The sequence below is a fragment of the Phocoena phocoena genome, chromosome 11 (assembly GCF_963924675.1).
Source record: "Phocoena phocoena chromosome 11, mPhoPho1.1, whole genome shotgun sequence".
NCBI classification, from domain to species: domain Eukaryota; kingdom Metazoa; phylum Chordata; class Mammalia; order Artiodactyla; family Phocoenidae; genus Phocoena; species Phocoena phocoena.
The window spans coordinates 38,404,414-38,428,359 of record NC_089229.1 but is presented as its reverse complement, the minus strand read 5'-3'; the positions used below and the strand labels follow the sequence as shown (position 1 = coordinate 38,428,359).

Here is a 23,946-nt window from a genome sequence, read left to right as displayed (position 1 = left end):
ATTTACCTGAAGTAAACAGAAATACTAACTCAAAAAGAAATATGCACCCCTATGTTCATTGCAGCATTATTTACAATAGCCATGAAATGGAAACAACCTAAGTGCCCATCTATAGATGAATGGATAAAGAAGATGTGGTATATACACAGTGAAATACTACACAGCCATAAAAAATGAAATATGGCCATTTGCGACAACATGGGTGGCTCTAGAAGGAATTACGCTAAGTGAAATATGTCAGACAAAGAAAGACAAATACTGTATGATCTCAATATGGAATCTAAAAAACAAAACCAAAAAACAAAACAAAAATAGATTCTTAGATAATAGAGAACAAATGGGTGGTTGCCAGAGGGGAGGGGTGAAATAGGTGATAGGGATTAAGAGATACAAACCTCCAGTTATAAAGTAAATAAGCCTAGGCGGTTTAATATACAGCATAAGGAATATGGTCAATAATATTGTAATAACTTTGTATGTGGACAGATGGTTGCTAGACTTATTGTGGTGATTATTTCGTAATGTATGCAAGTGTCAAATCACTATGCAGTATACCTGAAACTAATGTAATATTGTACGTCAACCATATTTCAATTCGAATAAATGAATGAATGGATTTAAAGTAGGCCTCAATTCTCCCAAAAGGAAACCTAGTCCACAAATGTTAGTTAGCAAAATAGATTGAAATGTTTAAGAAATCACAGAGGTTTGAAGGGGATTTTAATCTTATATCCTACAGCACACTTTGCTGGTCCTCATTCAACCTGCCTCTCTTTCCCATGCTTGTCCTTACATGTTGTATGTGGAGAGGTTGGAGATTTTTCTTCCCCCTTTTCCTTCTTCCTAACATAATATCTACTTCCTAGAAACCAGTCTTTCTGGCTTTCTTTGATTAATATCTAGGTTCAATATTTTTCCAGATACATGTTTGTATTTCCTTTTTCTTTTATATTTATCCTTTGCCCATTTTTATACATAGGGCTCAAGCTTTCTCATCAAGTTATAACTTCATACAAATTTTTTATTAAACTTTTCAACAATCTTGGGCACATTTTACAGAAAATATTGTTAATTTAATTATAGCCATTCAATGGTAAAAGGTTTTCAAAATGAATGTTACTAAAATGCTCAAAATAAAAGGTTTTCATCCCCCCCCAAAAGAATAAAATGCACAGATAAAGAATAATATATCACAGACACCAGCTACATGACTCCGCTTCAGAAATAAAGCAGCTCATGGTGTACCCTCTCTTGTCCCTTTCCTCTCTCTACTCCCCCAGAGGTACTCACTATTCAAGAGTGGGGTTACTTGATTCACTGGGAACATATGACATCTTCAGTTTTACTATTACAATCGTTCTCTGCTGAGATGTTACCAATTTACACCTCCACCAGCTGCATGTTCATTTTTTAACAGTATGACTTTTTAAGATCACTGAAAATCAACAAGAATTTTCTGAAACATAATTTAGAAACTGCTCAGCAATGGTAGTTTCTTTTGACAGTGAAGGATTAAGCCTAAATACGCGGGATTTTTTGTTTCTATGACTTGGTTGAGTTGCATATTTAAAACATGTTTCTGTGCTTATTCTGTGTGGACTGTTGTATCTCCTCCTACTGCACAGAGCAGTAACTTCATAATAGTTGACTCTATATTTATGCCAACCAAATTTGGGCTGTGTTTTGGTCATATTTATTTGATATAAATCAGATGAATTTTTCCTGCTATAACATAATACTAGCTGGACACCTGGAAGATGCTCAAAAATATTCATTGATTGTTTTGTTTCTAATTTATAGTTAAGTAATACATGAAAAGTGGACTTTGAGGAGACTGAAAATGTGCAAAATTTATTTTCAGAAAGAAAACTAACATTTCTTCCTTTTACTAGAATTCAAGTAGGTCACTTTTATCATTAGCAAATTCCACAAATCCTCTATTATTTATAGCTTTGAGTTGCCCAGAGGGGAAGGAATATCAACCCTGCGTGCGACCTTGTGAAGCAAGAACATGTCTGAACAGATGGTTCTATGGACACTCTTCATGTCTGGATTTAAGAGAAGACTGTGTGTGCAAAAACGGAACCATTCTTCACAGGCCAGAGTCAACTCAGTGCATTCCAGAGAAAGAATGTGGTAAGCAGAGAAGTACAAAATGACATCTTAGGGACCCAGCAAATAAATAATACTTTTTTAGAACTTGGAGAGATGTGCTGAGAAAGACTGATTAAAGGTCACCTTAAGTGTTGGAAAGGAAGAGAGTAGGTAATTTGATTTTAATATGATTTCAGTTGAAGTTACCAGAATTAGGGACTTCGGTGGTGATATGTTTTAATCTCTACTTATGCTTATAATAACTGGAAAAGAATATGGCAAATTAAGAATGAAGAGAATAGTGTGTGGACTGAATTGAAAGTTCAATTATTTCACGTATTAATGATTCAGCTTTACCTCTATGAGCCTGAGGTTATGCATCTGCAAAATGGGGAAAATAATAGGACTTATCCCACAAGGTTAGTGTGGGGATACATAAAATAATAGAAAGAGTTTTGTAACAATGCCTAGAGAAAAATAAACACTCAAGAAATTTCAGAAAGTGTTGTTATCTGGGAGAAAACATTGAGTATTTCTACTTTCATTTTCAAACCATTTTATCCTGACACATTGTCTCCGTGGTGGTTGTGGATGAAAAAGGGCCCAACTGAGAAAACTGCAGTGCAGTACTTTATCTATCATAGGGCTCATTGTTATGGTCAGAAGTAACGCTAGTAATTCAAGGGAAAGGCAAGTAGAAGTGAAATGCATATATTGTTTCAGAAAAAAGTTTGTGTTTGCCACTGAAGAAAGTATTTGTGGAAGAATTTGAGAATATACATGGTTATATTTGTTTTTAGGGACCTGTGAGATTGGTTTGGTAGTAAATAAAGTAAGAGAAATTCACTGGAGGCTGGGAATATGGTGGTCACTTCGTTTATCTTTATTATTCCTTAAAAGAACTACTAGAGGGCCATATTTATCATTATGTAAAACATTCATAATAAAAGTAATAGAGTCACTAAATAATATTTTGCTTGACTGCCTACTCTCTACATTTAGATTTTAAAGCTGAAATGTTTTGAATTTTGATATGACAAACATGTTAATGTGAGGTAGAGACTACCTTGTTTTCTAATACCAGTTTTAACAGTTGATATTTTAAAACCAATTAAAATTTATGTTACCAAGTTTGTTCAAGCTAAATAAATTGTATTAACAAGACTTAAAATGAATTAAAAAAATTAACAAATCATCTTATTTATAGAAGAGGACATGCAAATTTACAGATAGTTGTAGAAGGGAAAAATATTTTCTGTGGAATATAAAAATTTCATTAAAGAAAAATGTAAGCTAGTAGCTGATGAACAAAAAGAAGAAGCTGAGAAAGGGTAGATAATGTGACATGTTACCTGTGTCACTGGGCCAAGTCACAGTCTGAAATCAAAACATCACAGCTTGGTTTATTTTCGTGCCCAGGTTCTAAGTGATATAACATTGACCATCTTTTTAAGCGTGCACTGATAGTGAAGACCAGCCTCGAACTGCTGGGGAAGTTTGGAATGGGGGCATTGACGAATGTGCCCTGTACAAATGTTTGGAGAATGGAAGCATTATTCCCATAGAACCTGATTGTGATGAAGAGCCCTCGCCAATTTGTGAACGAGAAGCTGAAGTCGTCCTGGGTTTCATTGATAAGTGGACCTGCTGTTCAAAGGAAGTTTGCGGTATGTATGCAGGCTGAAGCCTTAACAGTCTGTTAATGCCACAAAATATGTTGATACTCTTTGTGAAAAAGCAGGGCAGGCATGATGCTTGGTGTTAAAAAAAAATGTGTGGGGTTTGGGGCTTTCCTGGTGGCACAGTGGTTGAGAGTCCGCCTGCCGATGCAGGGGACACGGGTTCGTACCCCGGTCCGGGAAGATCCCACATGCCGCGGAGCAGCTGGGCCCGTGAGCCATGGCCGCTGAGCCTGCGCGTCCAGAGCCTGTGCTCTGCAACGGGAGAGGCCACAACAGTGAGAGGCCCCCATACTGCAAAAAAAAAAAAAAAAAAAAAATGTATGGGGTTAAAGTAACAATGAAAGTATTGCCATAAATGTCACCTACACTTTCTCAAAGCAAGTTTTACCTCATTATAGTTTTGTTGATTTTGCAAATAGACATGCAAAACTCTGGCTATTATCAAATAATAATATTCAGAAATACGTGAAGATAAAAGATCTGGGAATCTTTGACTTATGACAATCAGGGGTCAAAGACAACAATAGGTGACCTTAACTCTGCTGCCTTTTCACATATGACCATTCTATGAGCTGAATGGTTTAATTGTAGTGTAAAAACATGCATAGTGAGAATCATTTCCCTGCTTTGAGTTAGAAACACAGGATTTTAATTGTGTTCACAAATTTTTTAATACTTCTGTTTATTTCCAGGCTGTGACATGACTTTGTGTGAAACTGCCATTCCAACATGTACAAATAGTCAAAAATTGATCGTTGGCTATAGCCCTCTTTCTTGCTGTCCACAGTACCAATGTGGTGAGTAATTAATTAGGAAAAGTAAGAATGAGGTTCACTGTTCAGAGTAGTGGATTAAATTCTCATTTTTGTGTCTACAAGGAAATTTATTATAAAAGATTGTTTGCAGAGCTGTCTTGCTAAAGGTAGCTTTTTAAAAACCTGCAATTTCTTTATAAATATGTATATATATGAACTTTAAACCTATTTATTATATATATATAATTAACTCATTCTAAAAACCTTAATTTCAGTGGAAATATGTATTTTGAATGTATATATTTGTATATTTTAAATGTAAATAATTTGCCATTTCCTATATATTTCTGCTAAGATTTTATGACAGGAGATATATATATATATATATCTCCTGTCATAAAATCTTAGCATATAGCATATATCCTATATATATATATGCTATATATATATAGCATATATATATAGCACATATATATATAGCATATAGCATATATAGATATAGCATATATCCTATATATATATCTCCTGCCATAAAATCTTAGCATATATATATATATACACACACATATATATGTATATATATATACACATATATATATACATATATGTGTGTGTGTATATATATATATGTATATATATATACACACACATACATACATACAGATGATTAATCATATATATGATTAATAGAATGTTATATATATTTTTTAAATGTCTATTTACATATATTTTATATGTAAAAGTATTTATTTTATATATAAATAACCTGCTATTTCCTATATATTTCCGCTAAGATTAAGATTGTTTTAATGAGCTAATTATCACTAAATTCAAAGAGAACTGAGCCACACTATTTCATTTATTTATTGTCTCACTCTATACACATTTCCAAATATCTCTGGAATGTTTCTGCAGAATGTGACCCACTCAAATGCCCCGAAATTGCAGTGCCAGAATGCAGAGAAGACCAGTTCATGCTTCAGGTTCAAGAGGAAGAGACTTGCTGCTTTCCTCCTGCCTGTGGTAAGCATTCTGTGAGGTCATTTCCTGGAAGAAGAGGGAGGATCTAGGGAAAATCTCTCATTTCATGTGAATTTCATGGGACTCAATGGTAACCAATATTCTGCTGATATACTCTTAAAATTCAACTGAACAAGAATAGCAGAAAAGAAAGTACAGCATTTTAAATGATTCTTGACAATTATTTCAATTAGTACTACTTTTCCCTATCGACAAAGACTATGTATATCATTGAAAATATGATCAAGGTAATATAATCAAAAAAAAAAAAAATAAGGCTAGCACCTAGTTCTTTTTAGAGAAAAATTTAGCCCTGGCTTTCCTGAATAACCAACGAAATAAACGACGGCTAAGCAGCTCACCTCTTTAAAACTTCATCTCCTGTATATCCTGTGTAAGCAGATGATCTTGAAAAGAGAATGGTAGAAATAAATGAAAGGTGCCTGGGAAATGACTGAATTTGAGCTAAATATTCTGACGAACTAGACTTTGAAAAATAAAGAAGTCTCTTTACCATTTCACTGAGGAATTATCATATCAAAGGCTGTTGATTAATGTAGGTTTCAGATAAACCTATGTAGATCAAAACACTTCTTTTTGTATCATTTAAGGTTCTTTGACTGCAGTGGCAACAACTGAGTGATTCTGGCTAGCTTAAGCACAACCAATTATTGGGAGAATTGGGGAATCAAGATTTTGTAGAATCAAGATGAAGCATTCAGCCAAGCCCTGGGAATAAGGGAAACCAGCTTCTCTAGGTGTCAGTCACTAATGATTGAGTCAGCAACATCCGTTTCTTGTCTCGATGTGCCTCTATTTATGACTCAAATGCTATAGAAAGACATTCTCATTCGTCTAAAGTGGGTTTTTCCTACACATGGGCCTGGTAAGAGTGAGGCACCTTTATTAAGAGTCACTCCAAGGCTGCGTAGGTGAGGCATTTCCTCAAGTGCATTAAGAGAGTTGTTATCAAAGTTGGAAGAGGGATGCTAAGAGCTCAGAAGAACAGGTGCCTACTACATTGTTCATTCATGGGAGTGATCCAGAGTAGTGAATTAAGAAAAATAAGTATATCAATGGTATTTTGATTCTAGTAAGAACAAATTACTCCTGAATTTGTTCAGGAGTACACTCCTTATATTTAAAAATAAAAATAATATTATTTTAAAAATAATTTTTAAAAAATAATTTATTATTATAAATAATAATAATTAATATATAATTTATATTAATATATAATTAATATAAATAATAATAATTTAAAAAAATAATATTTCAAAATATACTCCTTATATTTCTGGTAAGATGGCTCTTCTGTGTCACTGTGCTTTGGAAAGTATAAAGCAATACACTCAGATAGTATTATTGTTTTTATGACTAAATAAGGAGATCCGTTTATTAAATCCTTATTTTCCTTGCTTCCTATTTTGTTTTACATAATGTATTTTGATTTTGATTTTATATGTGTACAGTAATCTGAACTGATAACTAGTTTGTTTTTAGCTCAGCTGTGACTTTGCCTTTTTGTTTCACCTTTAGTTTGCAAATCCTGCACTGAACCTATTCCACTATGTACTGACGGAGAATTTCTCACTGTGGATCTTAATACTACACAGTTCTGTTGTCCTCAGTATTACTGTGGTAAGTATATTTTAACTAATTAAATTATCTAGATATGTTCAATATTTAAGAAGGCCAGTGCATGTTAATTGTACTGTTATATGAGACCTTAGTTGAGTTCTAGCATATTAAATACATGTAATGTTTTCATACATCTAAGAGTGCTTCTTGGACAGTATTGTTACCTCCCCAAAATAGATTAGCTATGACTTTTCTCATCATCCTAGACTTTCTAGATATACACGTGATTCCATACCCTCTTCACCTCCTTTCTCTTCTTGCCCCCCTGCCATTTCTCAGGGCTCTTAACCTGATAAGTGTGTCCTAGTTCTTCTACTACTGTTGTTGTATGTGCTTGTGAGTCATTTGTTCGGTCCTTACCAACACACTGCAATTGGGTGGTGGAAGAGGCAGCTCTGGGGAGATCCAAGTCCATGTATCACATCAGTAATGGCGGTGAACTAAATGGTAGCTAGTGAAAACTAGCAACTACGTGAAGTTAATCTTTACTCATGTTATTTTTCTATTTAGTGTGTGAGCCAAATCTCTGTCCTGCGCCACTACTCGACTGTGCACAAGATATGAAACTTGTGAAAGAAAATGTATCTGGTCAATGTTGTCCAACATGGCACTGTGGTAACTAATTTTCATATTTTAAAGTTTTACTAGAATGTATTAATATATACGATCAATATAAATACATTGGTTTTTGCCTTTTAGAATGTAGCTGTGAAAGTCTTGTTGTGCCAACTTGTGAAGTGGTAAGAACACATATTTTTATTGAATTTTAATATAATTTAAATCAGTTTATTCTTCCTTTATTGCTTTCATTTCTGATTTCTTTTCAGAGTTAATGGAATTATTCTCTTTAAGTTGTACTGAAGTAGATTAAATCTTCTCTGATATTTAGGGAGCAGTCAACATTTTAAATTATACTTGAGACAGGAAAGTACAATCAATATGTTTTTTTTTTTCCACTGGTGACTGAATCTACCAGTCTTATATCTACGTAAGTTCACTAGTCTTAAAATAAGCACAGTATTGAAAATATATTACCTCAATAATGAAAGGTTTTCCAATGATTCTTTAAGAAAGTGCACTAACAATGCATCTGTTTCAGAGGAGGAGGGGGTATAAACATGTAACTGTCTGTACCTTGTTAGGGGTTATGTATGAACATGCAAACCTTACAGAAATTCCAAAAATTTAATTTTTAGAAATAATAATTATGACTCTGGTATCACTTATTTAACCATTAGATGGAGGTTATGGTGCTTTACAAGTCTTTTTTTTTTTTCTTTAAATATTTACCTCCATGGTATGCCTCTAAGACTTGAGAAAGATAATATATTCCTGGCCTTATTTATCAAAGAAGACATGTTTTCTTTCACAAAGATTTTCTTTTTCTTTTCCTTCTCAAACAATGTGTATCATTAGAAACTCATTCAGACTTTTCAGGCAAAGGCTATATTCAGGGGAATAAATGAGGCAGTTTTTAAAGTAACAGAACCCTTCTTAGGATACCATTGTTTCATTTAAAAAGCAGGGTGCAAAGTTTCAGTTATGCGGGATGAATACGTGCTGGGAGAACTGTTGTACAGCATAGTGACTATAGTTAACAGCACTGTATTGTAGACTTCAAAATTTGCTAAGTGTTCTTACCACAATATAATAATAATAATAAATAAGAGAGTGGGAGGAAACTTTTGGAATTAATGGATAGGTCTATGGCACGGTGATATTTCATGATGTATACTTATCTCCAAATATGTCAAGTTGTATACATCAATTATGTACAGCTTTTTGTATGTCAAATAAATTAATTAAATTGTATTTTAAAAAAGCATTGGGCTTCCCTGGTGGCGCAGTGGTTGAGAGTCCGCCTGTCAATGCAGGGGACATGGGTTTGTGCCCCAATCTGGGAGGATCCCACATGCCGCAGAGCGGTTGGGCCAGTGAGCCATGGCCGCTGTGCCTGTGCATCCGGAGCCTGTGCTCCGCAATGGGAGAGGCCACAACAGTGAGAGGCCCGTGTACCGCAAAAAAAAAGCATTAATCTAACATTTACTCTAATGATGAGTTACCATCTGTGATTTGCATACAATGTTTAAGCTTTACAATTAACTTTCATAAAAATTCTCTTGGATTATTTTGTGTATACACTATATACATAACCTACAGAAAAGAGTGGAATTCTGATATTGTATTTTTCTCAAGTTCTTCACAGTTTACATAACAAGTTTTGTATATTATTTCATTGAATCTTTACAAAGTAGATATATTTAGCTCATTTTATAAGTAAGAAAACTGAGGTCTAGAGAGAGTAAATGATAGACTGAGATCTTCGGGAATTAGACCAAGGGTTGTGTCTAAACGCCCATGTAAGGCAATTTATTTTTAACATTCCTTGTTCTACAAAGGTATTGACCTGACCCATTGTTCCTGAAATTGCTAAATATTTGTTTCAGTGTCTAAGATGATATATATATTTTTTAAATTTATTATTTATTTATTTATTTTTGGCTGCATTGGGTCTTCATTGCTGTGTGGGCCCTCTCTAGTTGCAGAGAGTGGGGGCCACTCCTCGCCGCAGTATGCAGGCTTCTCATTGCGGTGGCCTCTCGCTGCGGAGCACAGGTTCCAGGCGCGCGGGCCCCAGCAGTTGTGGCTCGCGGGCTCTAGAGCACAGGCTCAGTAGTTGTGGCGCACGGGCTTAGCTGCTCCGCGGCATGTGGGATCCTCCCGGGCCAGGGATCGAAACCGTGTCCCCTGCATTGGCAGGTGGATTCCCAACAACTGCACCACCAGGGAAGTCCCTAAGATGATATATTTTTAAAAAGTACTATCTAATCTTTTGGAGTAATTTATGCAGTGGGGGAGTTTGATTTATTACTATTTTTAACTCTGTATTCCAATATTTTATTTCCAATCCCATTAGAATTGTATAATGACTAAAAGTCATAAAACAACAAAGGCGTTAATGTCTATGAAACTACTTTACATCTCATAAAGCACTATAAAAAGTGAGATATTATTAGCTTATGGAGAAAAATGCCTTTTATATATTACTATGAATTTGAGGGTTTTTTTGTGTCAAGAATCAAATTAGTTTTTATTACTGATGTCATATGAAAATTAAACACACCCAGGAAAAGTTGATGTTTAAAATACAATCCTTGAAACTTTAAGCCTGAGTCCTACACTTGAGAAGAACCTATACCATTTCCCTAGTAGGGAAAAGTTTAAGCATTGGTCATAACAGCAATTTACTAACAGCTAAAGGTTACAGCACTTTCTGTACATCAGCTTGTTTTAAGCTCTTTACATATGTTGATCCATTTATTTCTTTCAACAATTCTGAGGCAGACGGTATTATTATCCCCATTTTACAGATGAGGAAGGTGAGGAGCAGACTGGCTAAGTAATCTGCCCTAGATGACAGAGCTATTAAGTAGCAGAGCATGATTGGCACAAGGGCAGTCTTGTTCCTGTGCCTGTGCTACTAATCATTGTACTACACTCTTCTGCTCTTGTTTTATATGCTAAAGAAGCCTTGCTCTGATGCAGACATCAGGGTTCTGGACCAGCTCTACAGAGCAGATCAAGAACATTTTCATCAAGAGAATTTTCTAGGGTTAGCAAGCATCCTTTTATCTCTAATTGCCCACTAGAAGCTCAGAATCTAACAATATAATTTTAAAGTTAGAACAAATCATAAAGATCATCTTATCCACCTTCACTCATTTAATAGATAAGGAAATTTAAGTTTAGAGAGATTGAGTGGTCTATGATCACATTTTTATTGTGAGTATTTTCTATAGGCTACTAATTAAATGACCACTGGGTTAATCAAAGCTTGTTCACTGTCAAATATTTTTATGAACTTGCTATGTGGCTGTGGGGTAGGAAACTTATTAGATGTTATATTGTGCATTTTTTTACAATGGTAATATAATAAGCCATATTGATAAGTCATATAATAATATCTTTCTAATAGGGAGAATTTCATGCAATAGACCTCAACTTTCAGAGTGACTGTGGATGTGTACAGTATCTCTGTGGTAACTATGTTTTTTGAAACTTTTAAATGATAATGAATATTATTGATATCTGTTGTTTACTATGAATAAATTAAAAATAAGTTTTGAGATGTACTACACATTTTAAGCCATTGGCCAGTTTTTAAGTATAAAAAGTGTACTTTTTATTTTTCAATTTCCTCTTTTGTAATATTCCTAAATGTTCTGAGAAACTTGGTAACAGGACATAAAAATGATTCATTTTCAGAGGCTTCACAGAATTTAAAGTTGATGCCAGGGTTCTTTTTAGTGTATATAATTTAATTTAAAATTAGACAACATCTAAAAGAGATTTTTGCTCACTGTTTTATTATTATTGATGTTAACACTGCAAAGCATAAGGTTGATTTTTCTATGAAATAACAAATCTTCATATTAAGTATTAGTAGGTTAATAGAAAATAAACTTTTGTTTAATAGCTTAAAACTTTTGTATTTTTATATGAGAGAAGAGTTCAATCCTACGTTCGCAAGGCACAAAGAGCTTCTGAGCTGCATTCTTCATCACTATTCTAGCCTACTATAAGCCACTTTTAATGATGTGATAGCACATTATATCACCTACCTTCATCATAAAGTATCATTTATATGACTTTATTTTGCAACACAAAAAATTGAAAAATTTCTCTCAAAATAACAAAAAACATGAAATGTTACACAATCCCTTCATGAAGAGACCTACTGTTATTGATTTAGATTTTGCCTCCATTTATATCCACTCCCCAAAATTGTCATGTTATGTTTCCAGAAGAGGGAACAGCAAGTAGCTTGATGATCACTTTGGGCTAAAATTCTGGAATCTGCTATAAAGTATAGTTTTTAGAGGCAGTTCAAACAGTGTATAGCAGTTGAGTTTAGGAATCAATTTCTTACTCTGTGTTAAGGAATAAATGCTACATTCATTATTAAGTGAACTCGAGCTGTTAACAATATATAAAGGTAAAGATCTTTACTGGTTTTGAAAAAATTGCATATCACAATAAAAACATAAACTTAAAAGTTCAAATGATCAGTTAATAAAAAACTTAATATAGTACTTTTTGTTGACTTTTTTTGTTTTCTTAGAAAAGGATGATGTGTGTGTGTTTCAAGAAGTATCAGTATTGAATCCTGGCCAATCTATGATAAAGTATTTGGAAGGGGACTTTTGTTACATGGTAGAGTGTCTAGAAGAGAAAGATAACCTTACAGGCTTCCACACTTTGAATTTTACAATGTTGAATTGTTCAAAAGAATGTGATGTTGTAAGTATTCTTTGTAAGTCATTCTGGTGAGAGTTAATTAATCTTTAAATGGCAGCTGTAGAATATGAATGAGTGAATACTCCATAAGTTAAAAATATACACTTGAATAGTTCTTTAATAATCTGTTAATTTGTAACTTATCTACATAATGCAGTTTCCTTTTCCTGTGTATAACCTTGAGCTTCAGGAATCTTATTACCTATACAGCTTGTTTGACCTGAGCTTGTTAAATCTACTTGATGAATCTTGGCTGCTAGATGTAAAGGTTAACATCTACTTCACTTCTAATACAGCTATATAAAGTCAGTTATTTTTTGAAGTGCTTCAAATTCAACCTCAGAAATGCTTTACAGGTGCTCTGAGACAGCATAGGTTGTATTGGGAAGCACTTTCAGAATGAATTCATTAAAAATATCAGTATTGTTATTGGCTAATTCAAATTATTATTATGCACAGCACCAGGTATACACTCCATCGCCAAGTGATTATGATTGTTGTGGTACCTGCAAAAATGTATCCTGCAAATTTCAAATGGAAAATGGAACATCAGTTATATATGAGGTATGAATTTCTTCGTTCCTAAAATGTGCTCCACGGGTAGCTGTCTGTGCTATTTTCTAAAGAAGCTGTTCCATAAATTTGAAAAATATCACTCACACACACACGTAGTGTTCTACATACAATAAGCACACCCATATACAGCATGCTTACAACACACAAGACATAGTTACATTTTAAAGTATCTGATTTCTGTTGTAAAGGAGCATGTTAAAATGGTTTCTCAAACTTATTTTATCATAGATCCTTACTTTTTTCCCCAGATGTTAGGAATGGACTTTGAGAAATGTTGATTTCTAATAATTAGAACAAAGGAAAAGAACAATGTTATTTTATTCACTCATTTGAAATGAAACATTTTGATGGAAATCTGAAACTTAAGTTGTTAGCACTTTATTATTTCAGGTATCAAAGATTTCAGTGGGTAAATATGACAAAAGGTTAAGAATATTTGAAAAAACTTTTAAAAAGAAGATCCCAAGAGTAATGAATGCTATACCACATCTTTCTGCCCAAAACAATAAAATTATTATTCAGAATTCTTCTGTTATCTCATAATAACTCTATGGAGGTTTGAAGACTGACCTACTCCTTTCCTTTTTTAGAATAGAAGAATGGAACCATGTATTAGTACAGTTGTTAGTGATGTCATCAGATTTAGGAGGCTCACAAATTCTGTTTATAATTTACATTACCTGAAGGTAGTTCCAATTTATTATTGCTATCCTTAAATTTTTTCCATTAGTAGTTTAATTATATGGAGGTCTTATTTATGTTGTTCTTAAGTACAAGGGATTACTCATAGACCCAAAAGAAAAAGAGATTTCTCCAATCCTGTGCATTTTATTAAATAAGAAAAGTGAACAATTATCTTATTGTTTCATAGTCTATTGTTTTATAATTATGTGAAAAATAGTGTTATTGATTTAAATAATGTTGTTGATATTGTTTATTTGTTTAATCATAGCAATATTTGTTTCATATTATATCATTTTAAAGAGGGAGACTTGAAAAAGGAAGCTTATAAAATGAGGAGACATAGGTGTGAAAGAAAATGAATCAGAGACTACTTGAAAATATACAGTCATGTGGGGATTTAGTAAAAGAGCAACATAAACTCTATAGATGTCAGTAATCCTGTGATAGCCCTGAAATTTAAATGAAAGATTAAATTATGTTTAGAATATTTTTTGAGAACACAACAAGTAATGTAATATAGGTAAACATATATGAAGATTGTTAACTCTTGGCTCTTTCAAAGATAAGCTTTAGTTATCTAGAAATCTAATTCTTATGGAACAAGTAATTTTTGATTTCAGATAAATTAGTACTATTTGAATTGAATATTAGAATTAATATTCAAATTTGAATGTTTTATCTTCTTTTATACCTGGACTTGTAGATCTTTTCCAGTTGAGATTCATAGAAGACCTGATGATATTTATACATTAAAATAGAATCTACAGAAAATAAAGTTTGTCAGAATTCTTTGCTGGTTCACAAGGAATCTTCAAGTCAGAGTCTGACTAGCATTTTAAAATGCAGGTTATAAAATAAAAAAATATATCAACAATTACAGCCTAATAATTATATAATAGTTATTTTCAGCTGATTTTGTTTCTAAATAGGAATTCTGAAATCAAGAATGAAATAAACACTTAGGGACTTCCCTGGTGGCACAGTGGTTAGGAATCTGCCTGCCAACGCAGGGGACTTGGGTTCGAGCCCTGGTCCAGGAAGACCCCACATACCACGGAACAACTAAGCCCTTGTGCCACAACTACTGAGCCTGAGTGGCACAACTACTGAAGCCCAGGCACCTAGAGCCTGTGCTCCGCAACAAGACAAGCCACCACAATGAGAAGCCCGCGCACCACAACAAAGAGTAGCCCTGCTCGCCACAACTAGAGAAAGCCCATGCACAGCAAAAAAGACCCAATGCAGCCAAAAATAAATAAAATTTTTAAAAAAGAATGAAGTAAACACTTAGTATGTTGAAAAAGTTGTTAAAAGAATAGGGATATGTTTAAAAATAACCAGAAGGTATAGAAAACTAGAACCACAGGTGAATAATCACTATCATCCAAAGATTTTTAAATTTTTTGGTGATAAGGGAGTAGAAGGAAAAATAAACCTCAAGAGAGGAGGTGTACTAAGTATTATGACTTGTTGTTTTATAATTAGTAAGGGAATATTAGAGCAAGACCTTTGACACTTGGCCACGTTAGATAATTAATTTTGTAGTAGAAAAAGATACCTATTTGCTTCTTTCCTCTCTGTTGCTTTGTTTCACATTTACATCTTGGTTCTAGTATGAAACCAAAACACCCCCCCACACACATACCACATATATGTATTTTTAATTATTTTAGATAAGTTTGGGGACATTGCCAGATGGACATTTTATGTTACAAGAAGCTCTCTGAATCTAGACTTTTGATTCAGTAGGATAGGAAACATTATACTTAAGAAATATAGCAGATTTTAATAAGCAAACAGTAACTTTCTCTTTTATTTTTAGGAGGGCAGTACCTGGAACTATAATTGTACCACATTTGAATGTGTTAAAACTGATGAAGGGACGACAATTCTGAAGTACAGTATGGTCTGTCCCCCTTTTAATGAGACTGAATGCAAAATGGTTTGTACTTTGTTATAGCTAAGAAAATTTGGCATTAAATATAATTTAGAAAATCACATTAATATGTTTTCGAAGGTCATACATACATACATTATGGCTTATTTATTTTGCTAAATGTTTTATTTTCATGTATACATAAAAGCTCTATTATATTTTCTCAGTTTGACACTGAGTTATATATGGCATTCCAAATAATTTTGAGTCTCCCTGAATGGACATGATGCTATGTCTGGGTTTTTAATATGTAGACCAAAGGATTATTGAAAAATCCTTTGATCAGCCAACTTAGCCTCTTCTTTCCATATGGATTAATAAACGAATCAATCAGAACTTGGTCAAATTTCTCTTTCTTAAACACACAGCAGATTTATGCTGTCATTCTCTGTTTAAAGCATACTAGCCTAAGTGAAATTTGTCATAGTTTCTCTGAGCATGGGCCACTGTGAAACTCAGCACATGCCAGAGCATTGCTGATTCTTTAGTTTTGCTCTTCCAATTCCCTTTTCTCTCGTAGAAGAGCCTATTGGGAGAGTAGATTTTCGAAAGTCAAACAGTTTTTAAAAAAAGATTCTTTGTAGCCTTAATTATTTAGGAGATAATAATCCCTAATGAAAAGTAAGCTTTATTCTGTTGTGCGAGGCAATATTTTTCTTTAAGTGTGGAGAAATAGCACAGTTTCACTTTTTTTTCATGATGTGCCATTTTAGTGATGATGGTTAGCTAGTTGGCTGGCTAGTGAGATACAATATGTACTAAAGTAATAGAATTTCAGCTCTTGAAGGAATCTTAGGCATCATCTTATTTCACAGATTCATTTTTATAGAATAAATTCTTTTATTTGAATTACAATTAGCAAGTTACTAAAAGCAATTAGCAACTTACTGTAAGAATTCCAAAATAGATGAAATTTTCTTAATTTAGCCTTTGTCAAGAGACATCCTGAATTGGGGAATTTTTTTGAATAATAAAACATTAAAGAAAAAGAGACATCATTTTAACATTCAGTTATATTCAGGAACTCAGTCTAGTCTCAAAAAAGTAGTTCAGTTTGTTTCAAGGAGTTTAAAAGATATAATGGCCTCTATTTAGAGTCCCTATTAGTACTTTGATTTGGTAAGAAAATCTTTTGTGGTATTTAAAATGGGTTCTTTTAAGTAAGTTAATCCTTTTGCACTTTTTCATATTACTAATGAAGAAATAACAAATTTTAAACAAAATATCTGCTCCTAATTTTACAAACAAAAATTCTTATTAGAAATTGTTAAATTTCAGTCATCTTTCTATAAAGTCTTTGTGATGTTTAGTAAAAATATTGAGAAAGTTGGTTTTTTATTTCTAGTTTAGGATGAAATGACAAAACACTGAATTTTAACATTATTCCTTTTTTCTTCCTAGAATGAAGGGATTGTAAAGCTTTATAATGAAGGCTGTTGCAAGATCTGTAAGTGAAGACAAATTACATACATTAATTTGATTAGTTTTAATTGCTCATGATTATTATTTTTTCACATAAAATTCAGTTCCTATGTTGCAATGAGGGAAACAAATTTTATAATGTTTATTATTTAAATGTTTTTGTTATGCGGTTGATTATTTTGTAATTTTATCTTCTGGAGCATAAGTTTTTAATTGAGATGAATTTTAATTTAAATATTAGAAATTTATTGTTGCATTTTTCAAAAGGTATTGCACAGGATTTCAGTAGGTTTTAAGTTTGAAAGTGCCCTATGGTGAAATGTGCTTTGAAGAGGCTGAACTACACAAAGTAGGTTATGATGAGACGTCAATAAGGATATAGAAAGTGTGATATTTTCCAAACCTATTTGAACAAATCTATGGTTCTGTATAATACATTTGAGAAATACCAATTTAGTCAATTATATTTAAATCATATATATAAAACTTCCCATAATTATTCTGACAAAATTATGTGCATGCAATATATTTATTTGAATTATAAGGTTTATTTTATAGTGTGTTTTAATGATTTTAAGGACTGAAATAGAATAAAGGGGTATTCATGCAACCATTTTTATTTATGTGTTTATGATTTTATTTTTTGTGTTCATGAATTTATGTCAAGAAAAACGTTTTAGAGGGGAGCGGAGGAGTGCTGCTTCATGGGTATGGGGTTTCTTTCTGGGGTGATGAAAATGTTCTGATATTGGATAAGGTGGTAGATGTACAACATTCTGCATGTATTAAATGCTACTAAATTGTGTATTTAAAAATGGTTAGTTTTATTTTAATGCAAATTTCATTTAATAATAGAAAAAAATGTTCAATCTCACATATAATAAAGTTATTAAAATCCAATGAAAATACTAAAACAAAAAAAAAGAAAAAAGTTTTAGGAAACTTGGCATAAATAGTAATTTTAACATTGTTTAGAGAAGCTTTTGGGAAAAAAGTCTACAACACAATTCAGGTTAATAATGCCACTGTGTAGGGTTGGATTTTTCGACACAAATTATCATGCCTCTCAAGGGAGATTTCTGAACTTCTTTCATGAAGGGCTAAATCCCATAAATATGTAAGAATAGTCTTGTCTATTTAGAGGTGTTAGTCATATTGAAAACAATATTAAAAGGTATTAGGGACTTACCTGGTGGCACAGTGGTTAAGAATCTGCCTGCCAATGCAGGGGACACGGGTTTGATCCCTCGTCCGGGAAGATCCCACATGCCGCGGAGCAACTAAGCCTGTTTGCCATAACTACAGAGCCTGCGCTCTAGAATCCGCGAGGCACAACTACTGAAGCCCGCGTGCCTAGAGCCTGTGCTCCACAACAAGAGAAGCCACCGCAATGAGAAGCCCGTGCACCTCAACGAAGAGTAGCCCCCGCTCACTGCAACTAGAGAAAGCCAGTGCGCAGCAACGAAGACCCAATGCAGTGAAAAATAAATTAATTAATTAAAAATAAAATAAAATAATTATCTTTAAAAAAATAAAATAAATTAATATTTTGATGAAACATAAGTAAAATATATATTATTGAACATAATAACAGCTTATAAATCAGAAACTCACCTGTTTTCTACTGACAATTTATTTCTCACAAAATTCCAATGATGGGTTCTGCATTTATCCTGATTTTCAGTTTAGAGAGTTTAAGTAACTCATCTAAGTCATACCTCTTGTGGGATTTCCCTCCAGGCCTGATCTCACAGCCTGCTTCTTAACCGCTAGTAATATTCTGGAACATCATCAGTATAAGTTTTAGGAGAGGGCAGAGGCCGACTGATGATGTCTGCTCATCAGTGCAGGGCTGGAACGACAGAGTCTATTTACATGAGGTGTGAAAAGTAAAATCCAACACATTCATACCCACCCACAACAAACATTCTGATGTCCAATTTGTTCTTGTATTCATTTGCTGGGGCTGCTGTTAACAAAATACCAGAAACTGGGTGACTTAGCAGAAATTGATTGTCTCAAAGTTCTGGAGGTTAGAAGTCTAAAACAAAGGTGTCAGCAGGGTTGATACCCTCTGAGGGCTGTGAGGGAAGGGTCTCCTCCAGGCCTCTCTTCTTGGCTTGTTAGACGGCCATCTTCACGTTCACATGGTGTTCTCCTTGTAAGTGGATCTGTTTCCAAATTTCCAGTCATAAGGACACCAGTCATATGAATTAGGGCCCACCCTAATGACCTCTTTTTCACTTGATTACCTCCGAAAAAAACCCTATCTCCAAATAAGGTAACATTCTGAGGCACATAGGAGTATTTGGAAGACAGAAGTCAACCCATAACAGCTATATTGCCAGCATTTTAGTGGGTAATAGAGTACCACTTAATGCTTTTTAATTACTGGGGCTCTTAGACACATACTAATGAAAATTTTTGCTCATTAGAAATGAGCAGTTTTTCATTGTTTTCTCTGAATCAAATGTAAACTAATGTGTATCAAATAGTCATTGTATCAAGAACTCAATGAGTGAAATTTAGGCTCCAGAATCTAAGGAAGTTTATATTTTTATGCTCTCATGTCTTTTTCCTTCTGCTTCTTTAGATTCTAGACTCTTCCATAGGTATGAGATATAGGAATAGAATCACATTGCAATGTAAACACCTTGAATTCTGTAACCCCATTTTAATTATTAGAGAAGTGAGTGTATTTATGTTATCTGAGGGCAGACAGGGGAAGATCTGTCAGACTTGACCGTATTGCTACTATTGATTGTCCATCACGTGTCAACACTCTATTAAACCCATAGCAGACAGTACTGCAATGAATCTTCACTACAGTTCTGGAAGGTAGGTGGGGAGGTAGGTATGGTTTCCCTACAGGTGAGGAAATGAAGGTTCAGAAAAGTGTATCACACTAGTCAATAACACTCAATAGATTTAGGCCTCTCCATTGCCTGGCCTCAGGATATTTCAATTTTGCCAAGCTCTTTGAAGTACAGAATAATAACAAGCCTCCTCATTTTCTCTCATCTGATGTATAAGCCCTTGTGAAGTAGTTTCTGCTTTGGCATTAGAGAACCCCTGTCTGTAGTCTTTGCTTTTGGGTGACCAGGCTTTATCAGAGAGACTGTGGATATTGTGTATTGTTGCAGGTGCTACGCTAAACAAAATGTGTTACAATAAAGTCTCTGAGGAATAAATAGGAAATGGCTCTTGGCACGAACAAATCCAGCCAACTAACAATACATTTATGTTGTCCCAGTTTCATTCATTGAATGAGTTAACACAAACAGATTTTTACTGAGTGCCTCTCACGTTACCAGATACCCTTTTAGGCACTGGGACCATGATAGAGGATGAAACAATATCTGCATGCATAGTGTATGTTATCAAGAAGGGGAAGAAACAATAAGAGGTAAATATACATTATTATGTCAGGTAGTGATGAATGGTATAAAGAACAATAGCACAGAATAAAAGTGATGGAGAGGGAGGGAAATTGGGTTGTTCATTTAAGTGGGTGATTAGAGAGTGCCTCTGTGATGAGGTGTCATTTGAATAGGGACTGAATGTCCTTGGGAGCCAGCCAGGTAGAGTGAAGAGTGTTCAAGGTGGAGGAAATGGCAAAGTACAGTCACAGCACAGGGATGAAAGTGATAGAAGGAGATAAGGACCTTATAGGTCATGTCAAAGATGGTTTCCTTCTTGACTATTCTTTGTTTTAAAACTTATGAGAATAGAAGGGCTAATGCAGTAACCACTGGGTGAAAGCATCATAAGGAACAAAATAGCCTGCCCTCTGCCACCAACACTGAGCCTCAGTCCACACCGTATTTGGGAGGTCGGGGAAAGGAGAAAAAACAAGCATAGGAGATTGAGGAGGAGCCACAAAGAGATGGGAGGCAGAGCAAAGAGTACGCTCTGGAAGCCAAGTGCAGAAAGTGTATCCAGGAGGAGAGAGTGATGGACTGAGTCAAACACTGCTGAGAAGTCAAGTAGGATGAGAACTGAGATGTGATCTTTGAAAATAGTAATTGAAAGTCATGGATGACCTTGACAAGAACAGTTTAATTTCAGGCAGTCTTTGCTACCCATCTCTGCTTCAACCAGAGTGGCTTAACTTTTATATACTTCACATGTTGGGATTTCATACAAGCATTTATTTTATTTTATTTTATTTATTTTGCGGTACGCGGGCCTCTCACTGTTGTGGCCTCTCCCGTCGCAGAGCACAGGCTCTGGACGCGCAGGCTCAGCGGCCATGGCTCACGGGCCTAGCCGATACGTGACATGCGGGATCTTCCCGGACTGGGGCACGAATCCTTGTCCCCTGCATCGGCAGACAGACTCTCAACCACTGCGCCACCAGGGAAGCCCTCAAGCATTTATTTTAAATAAAGATTTTGCGACTGAACTCATTTGAAGATTGGAGCTCTAATTCCAGTTTTTTGCAAACAAGGAAACTCAGAATGATTGAGTCTTTTTCCTAAAATGACAGAACAAATTAGTAACAGAGTGAGATGAGAACCTTGGTTGTTTTGTATCCTGATTCAGGGATTACATTCTCTATCATACAGCATTAACTATATATTATTGGGTGTATTATCAAGTGATAATACATCATGCACACAGAAGCATATTAATAGATTAATTAATAAAAGTGTTTTCATTAGAAATTGTGACATCATTTCAGAGCCATAAAATCAAGTATGAGTCATCCATACATTTCAACATGGTTGATAATAATTCAGTTACATTCTTGAATTTTACATTAATATCCATTAAGATAATGTGATTTTAAATCTATCAGTTTATATTTTAAAATTGATTTATATATATGTATGTATGTCTTAATTATGTACATGTATATTTACCTGTACATGTACAGGTAAATATGTATTACATTAAAATATAATGTATAAATATTACATTAAATATAATAATAAATATACACCTGACACAGGTTGATGTTAGCATTACTCCATGTGTGGAATATGTTTGATTTATGATTATGATAATTATTCTAAGACAATAAGATAAAGAGATAAATATAAAGCTAGAAAATATATGAGAAAAGAAGTTGAAAATAAATATTAACATACACTATGTAAGAGTAAAATTCTCACTATCTCTTATTATAGAAATATGTTTTATATAAATATATCAGTTTTCAATTATAAATATATTCATATGTTTAATTGAATTAAGAAACAATTTGATATGGACTTTTGATGAATAAATATATTCTGTATTTTATCAGGCAAACGAGACGAAAGAATATGCCAGAAAGTGATTATTAGATCAATCATAAGGAAACAGGACTGTATAAGTCAAACCTCTGTAAGTGGAAAAATATCATTTGTTACATAAAGCGTATGTGTCTTTCCAGAAGTATATGTGTCACAGCACTGGTAAGTTTGTAAGCCAACAAAATGCCAACACTTAAAATATTTAACTTCTGGAGATTATTCCTACATTCTAATATTAAAATATTCTGTTTGTGAAGAAGTATGAATTATTCTTGGCATAAATAATCAACAGTTCTGAATGTTAATTGCAATACAGAGAGATGGAAATTTAAACCTAAATATATTTGACCACATATTGTCTTAAGTGTGTAATTTTAATCAGCAAAAATAGTCTTAGTTCTAACTTTTCCCACTTTAATAAGACCTGTCTGATTCTATAGTCTACTTAGTTGTGATACAATACAGGTTACAATAGAATCATTAGATTGTGATTACTATATTCCATAGATCTGTCTAGTTTTGTGTGCACATTTCATACTTTGAGTTATGTCAGATTGCCATCTTGGACAAACAATATGCTACCTTAGTGGAATCAATATCACTGTCTTAAAATTTTTTAAACAATTTTCTCATCTCTTCTTACAGATAAATGTTGCATCTTGCGATGGAAGATGCCCATCAGCTACCATATTTAACATCAATATTGAGAGCCAACTAAGATTCTGTAAGTGTTGTCGTGAAAATGGGGTGCGCAACTTGACTGTGCCGCTGTATTGCTCAGGCAATGGCACTGAAGTCCTGCACACTCTCCAGGAACCTATAGACTGCACATGCCAGTGGAATTAAATTCTTGGATTCCAAGAACTCTATGCAACATCATAAGGTCAAATGGAGTTAATTTTTATCACTCTTTTTAAGGCACTGGGCAGATTTATACTGTTTAATAATGTATTTTTCAGACTACTGGGATATGGCAATTTAACACTTGGTACAAAATAAATAAAATTTCCAGGAAAAACTAGATTTATTGACTTAGTCTATTTTAGAGAATCAAATGATTTTAAGGTGTTCAGCTGAAATGCTGTTATGTATATAATTGCAGCATGCAATTATATTCTCATCTATTAGAAGGTTGTTTTGTAGGATTCTTTCAGTTTCACTCAATAGTTTTTTCTTTTTAATTTGAAAAGTCTGCCATAGCTATTCGAATTAAGATACTCTTCATTGCTACTGTTTATTCTGGTAAATGTAATCAGTTAATAGTGGCATCTGGATAGTCATAAAGAGTGGTACGCTTAGAGACTGATCATAGAACAATAGGATTTTAGATTATTTGAAGTCTGAGTGGATATTAGGAATGTTATTGCAAATTTCCCTTATTTTGCAAATTTATCAGATAACCAGAGAAGCTATGTGACTTGTACAAATTCGTCCGGTGTAATGATATAGTGAATTCATGTTAACAGCTGGATTAAGTCTACATCTTTGACATTCCAGCAATATGTTCTTTCCTTTTGAACAGTATGGTAAGGTGTGTATCACAGAACCTTTTATTCTTAAAGAGTTTGCTTTGCCTAGAATTAAGAATTTTAAACTCA

General features: G+C 33.8%; 1 protein-coding gene across 1 annotated transcript in view; it reads left to right on the top strand.

Moving 5' to 3' along the window:
• The window catches only part of OTOGL (otogelin like), a 148,126-nt gene extending 124,932 nt beyond the window's left edge, over nt 1-23,194 (top strand). The window contains 14 exon segments of the mRNA XM_065887244.1: nt 1,951-2,136; nt 3,549-3,761; nt 4,469-4,573; nt 5,447-5,554; nt 7,091-7,192; nt 7,703-7,807; nt 7,892-7,932; nt 11,169-11,232; nt 12,315-12,493; nt 12,950-13,054; nt 15,573-15,692; nt 17,088-17,133; nt 22,360-22,439; nt 22,994-23,194. Of these exon segments, the coding sequence (XP_065743316.1) occupies nt 1,951-2,136; nt 3,549-3,761; nt 4,469-4,573; nt 5,447-5,554; nt 7,091-7,192; nt 7,703-7,807; nt 7,892-7,932; nt 11,169-11,232; nt 12,315-12,493; nt 12,950-13,054; nt 15,573-15,692; nt 17,088-17,133; nt 22,360-22,439; nt 22,994-23,194 (1,655 nt within the window).
• Nucleotides 23,195-23,946: the final 752 nt, after the last annotated feature.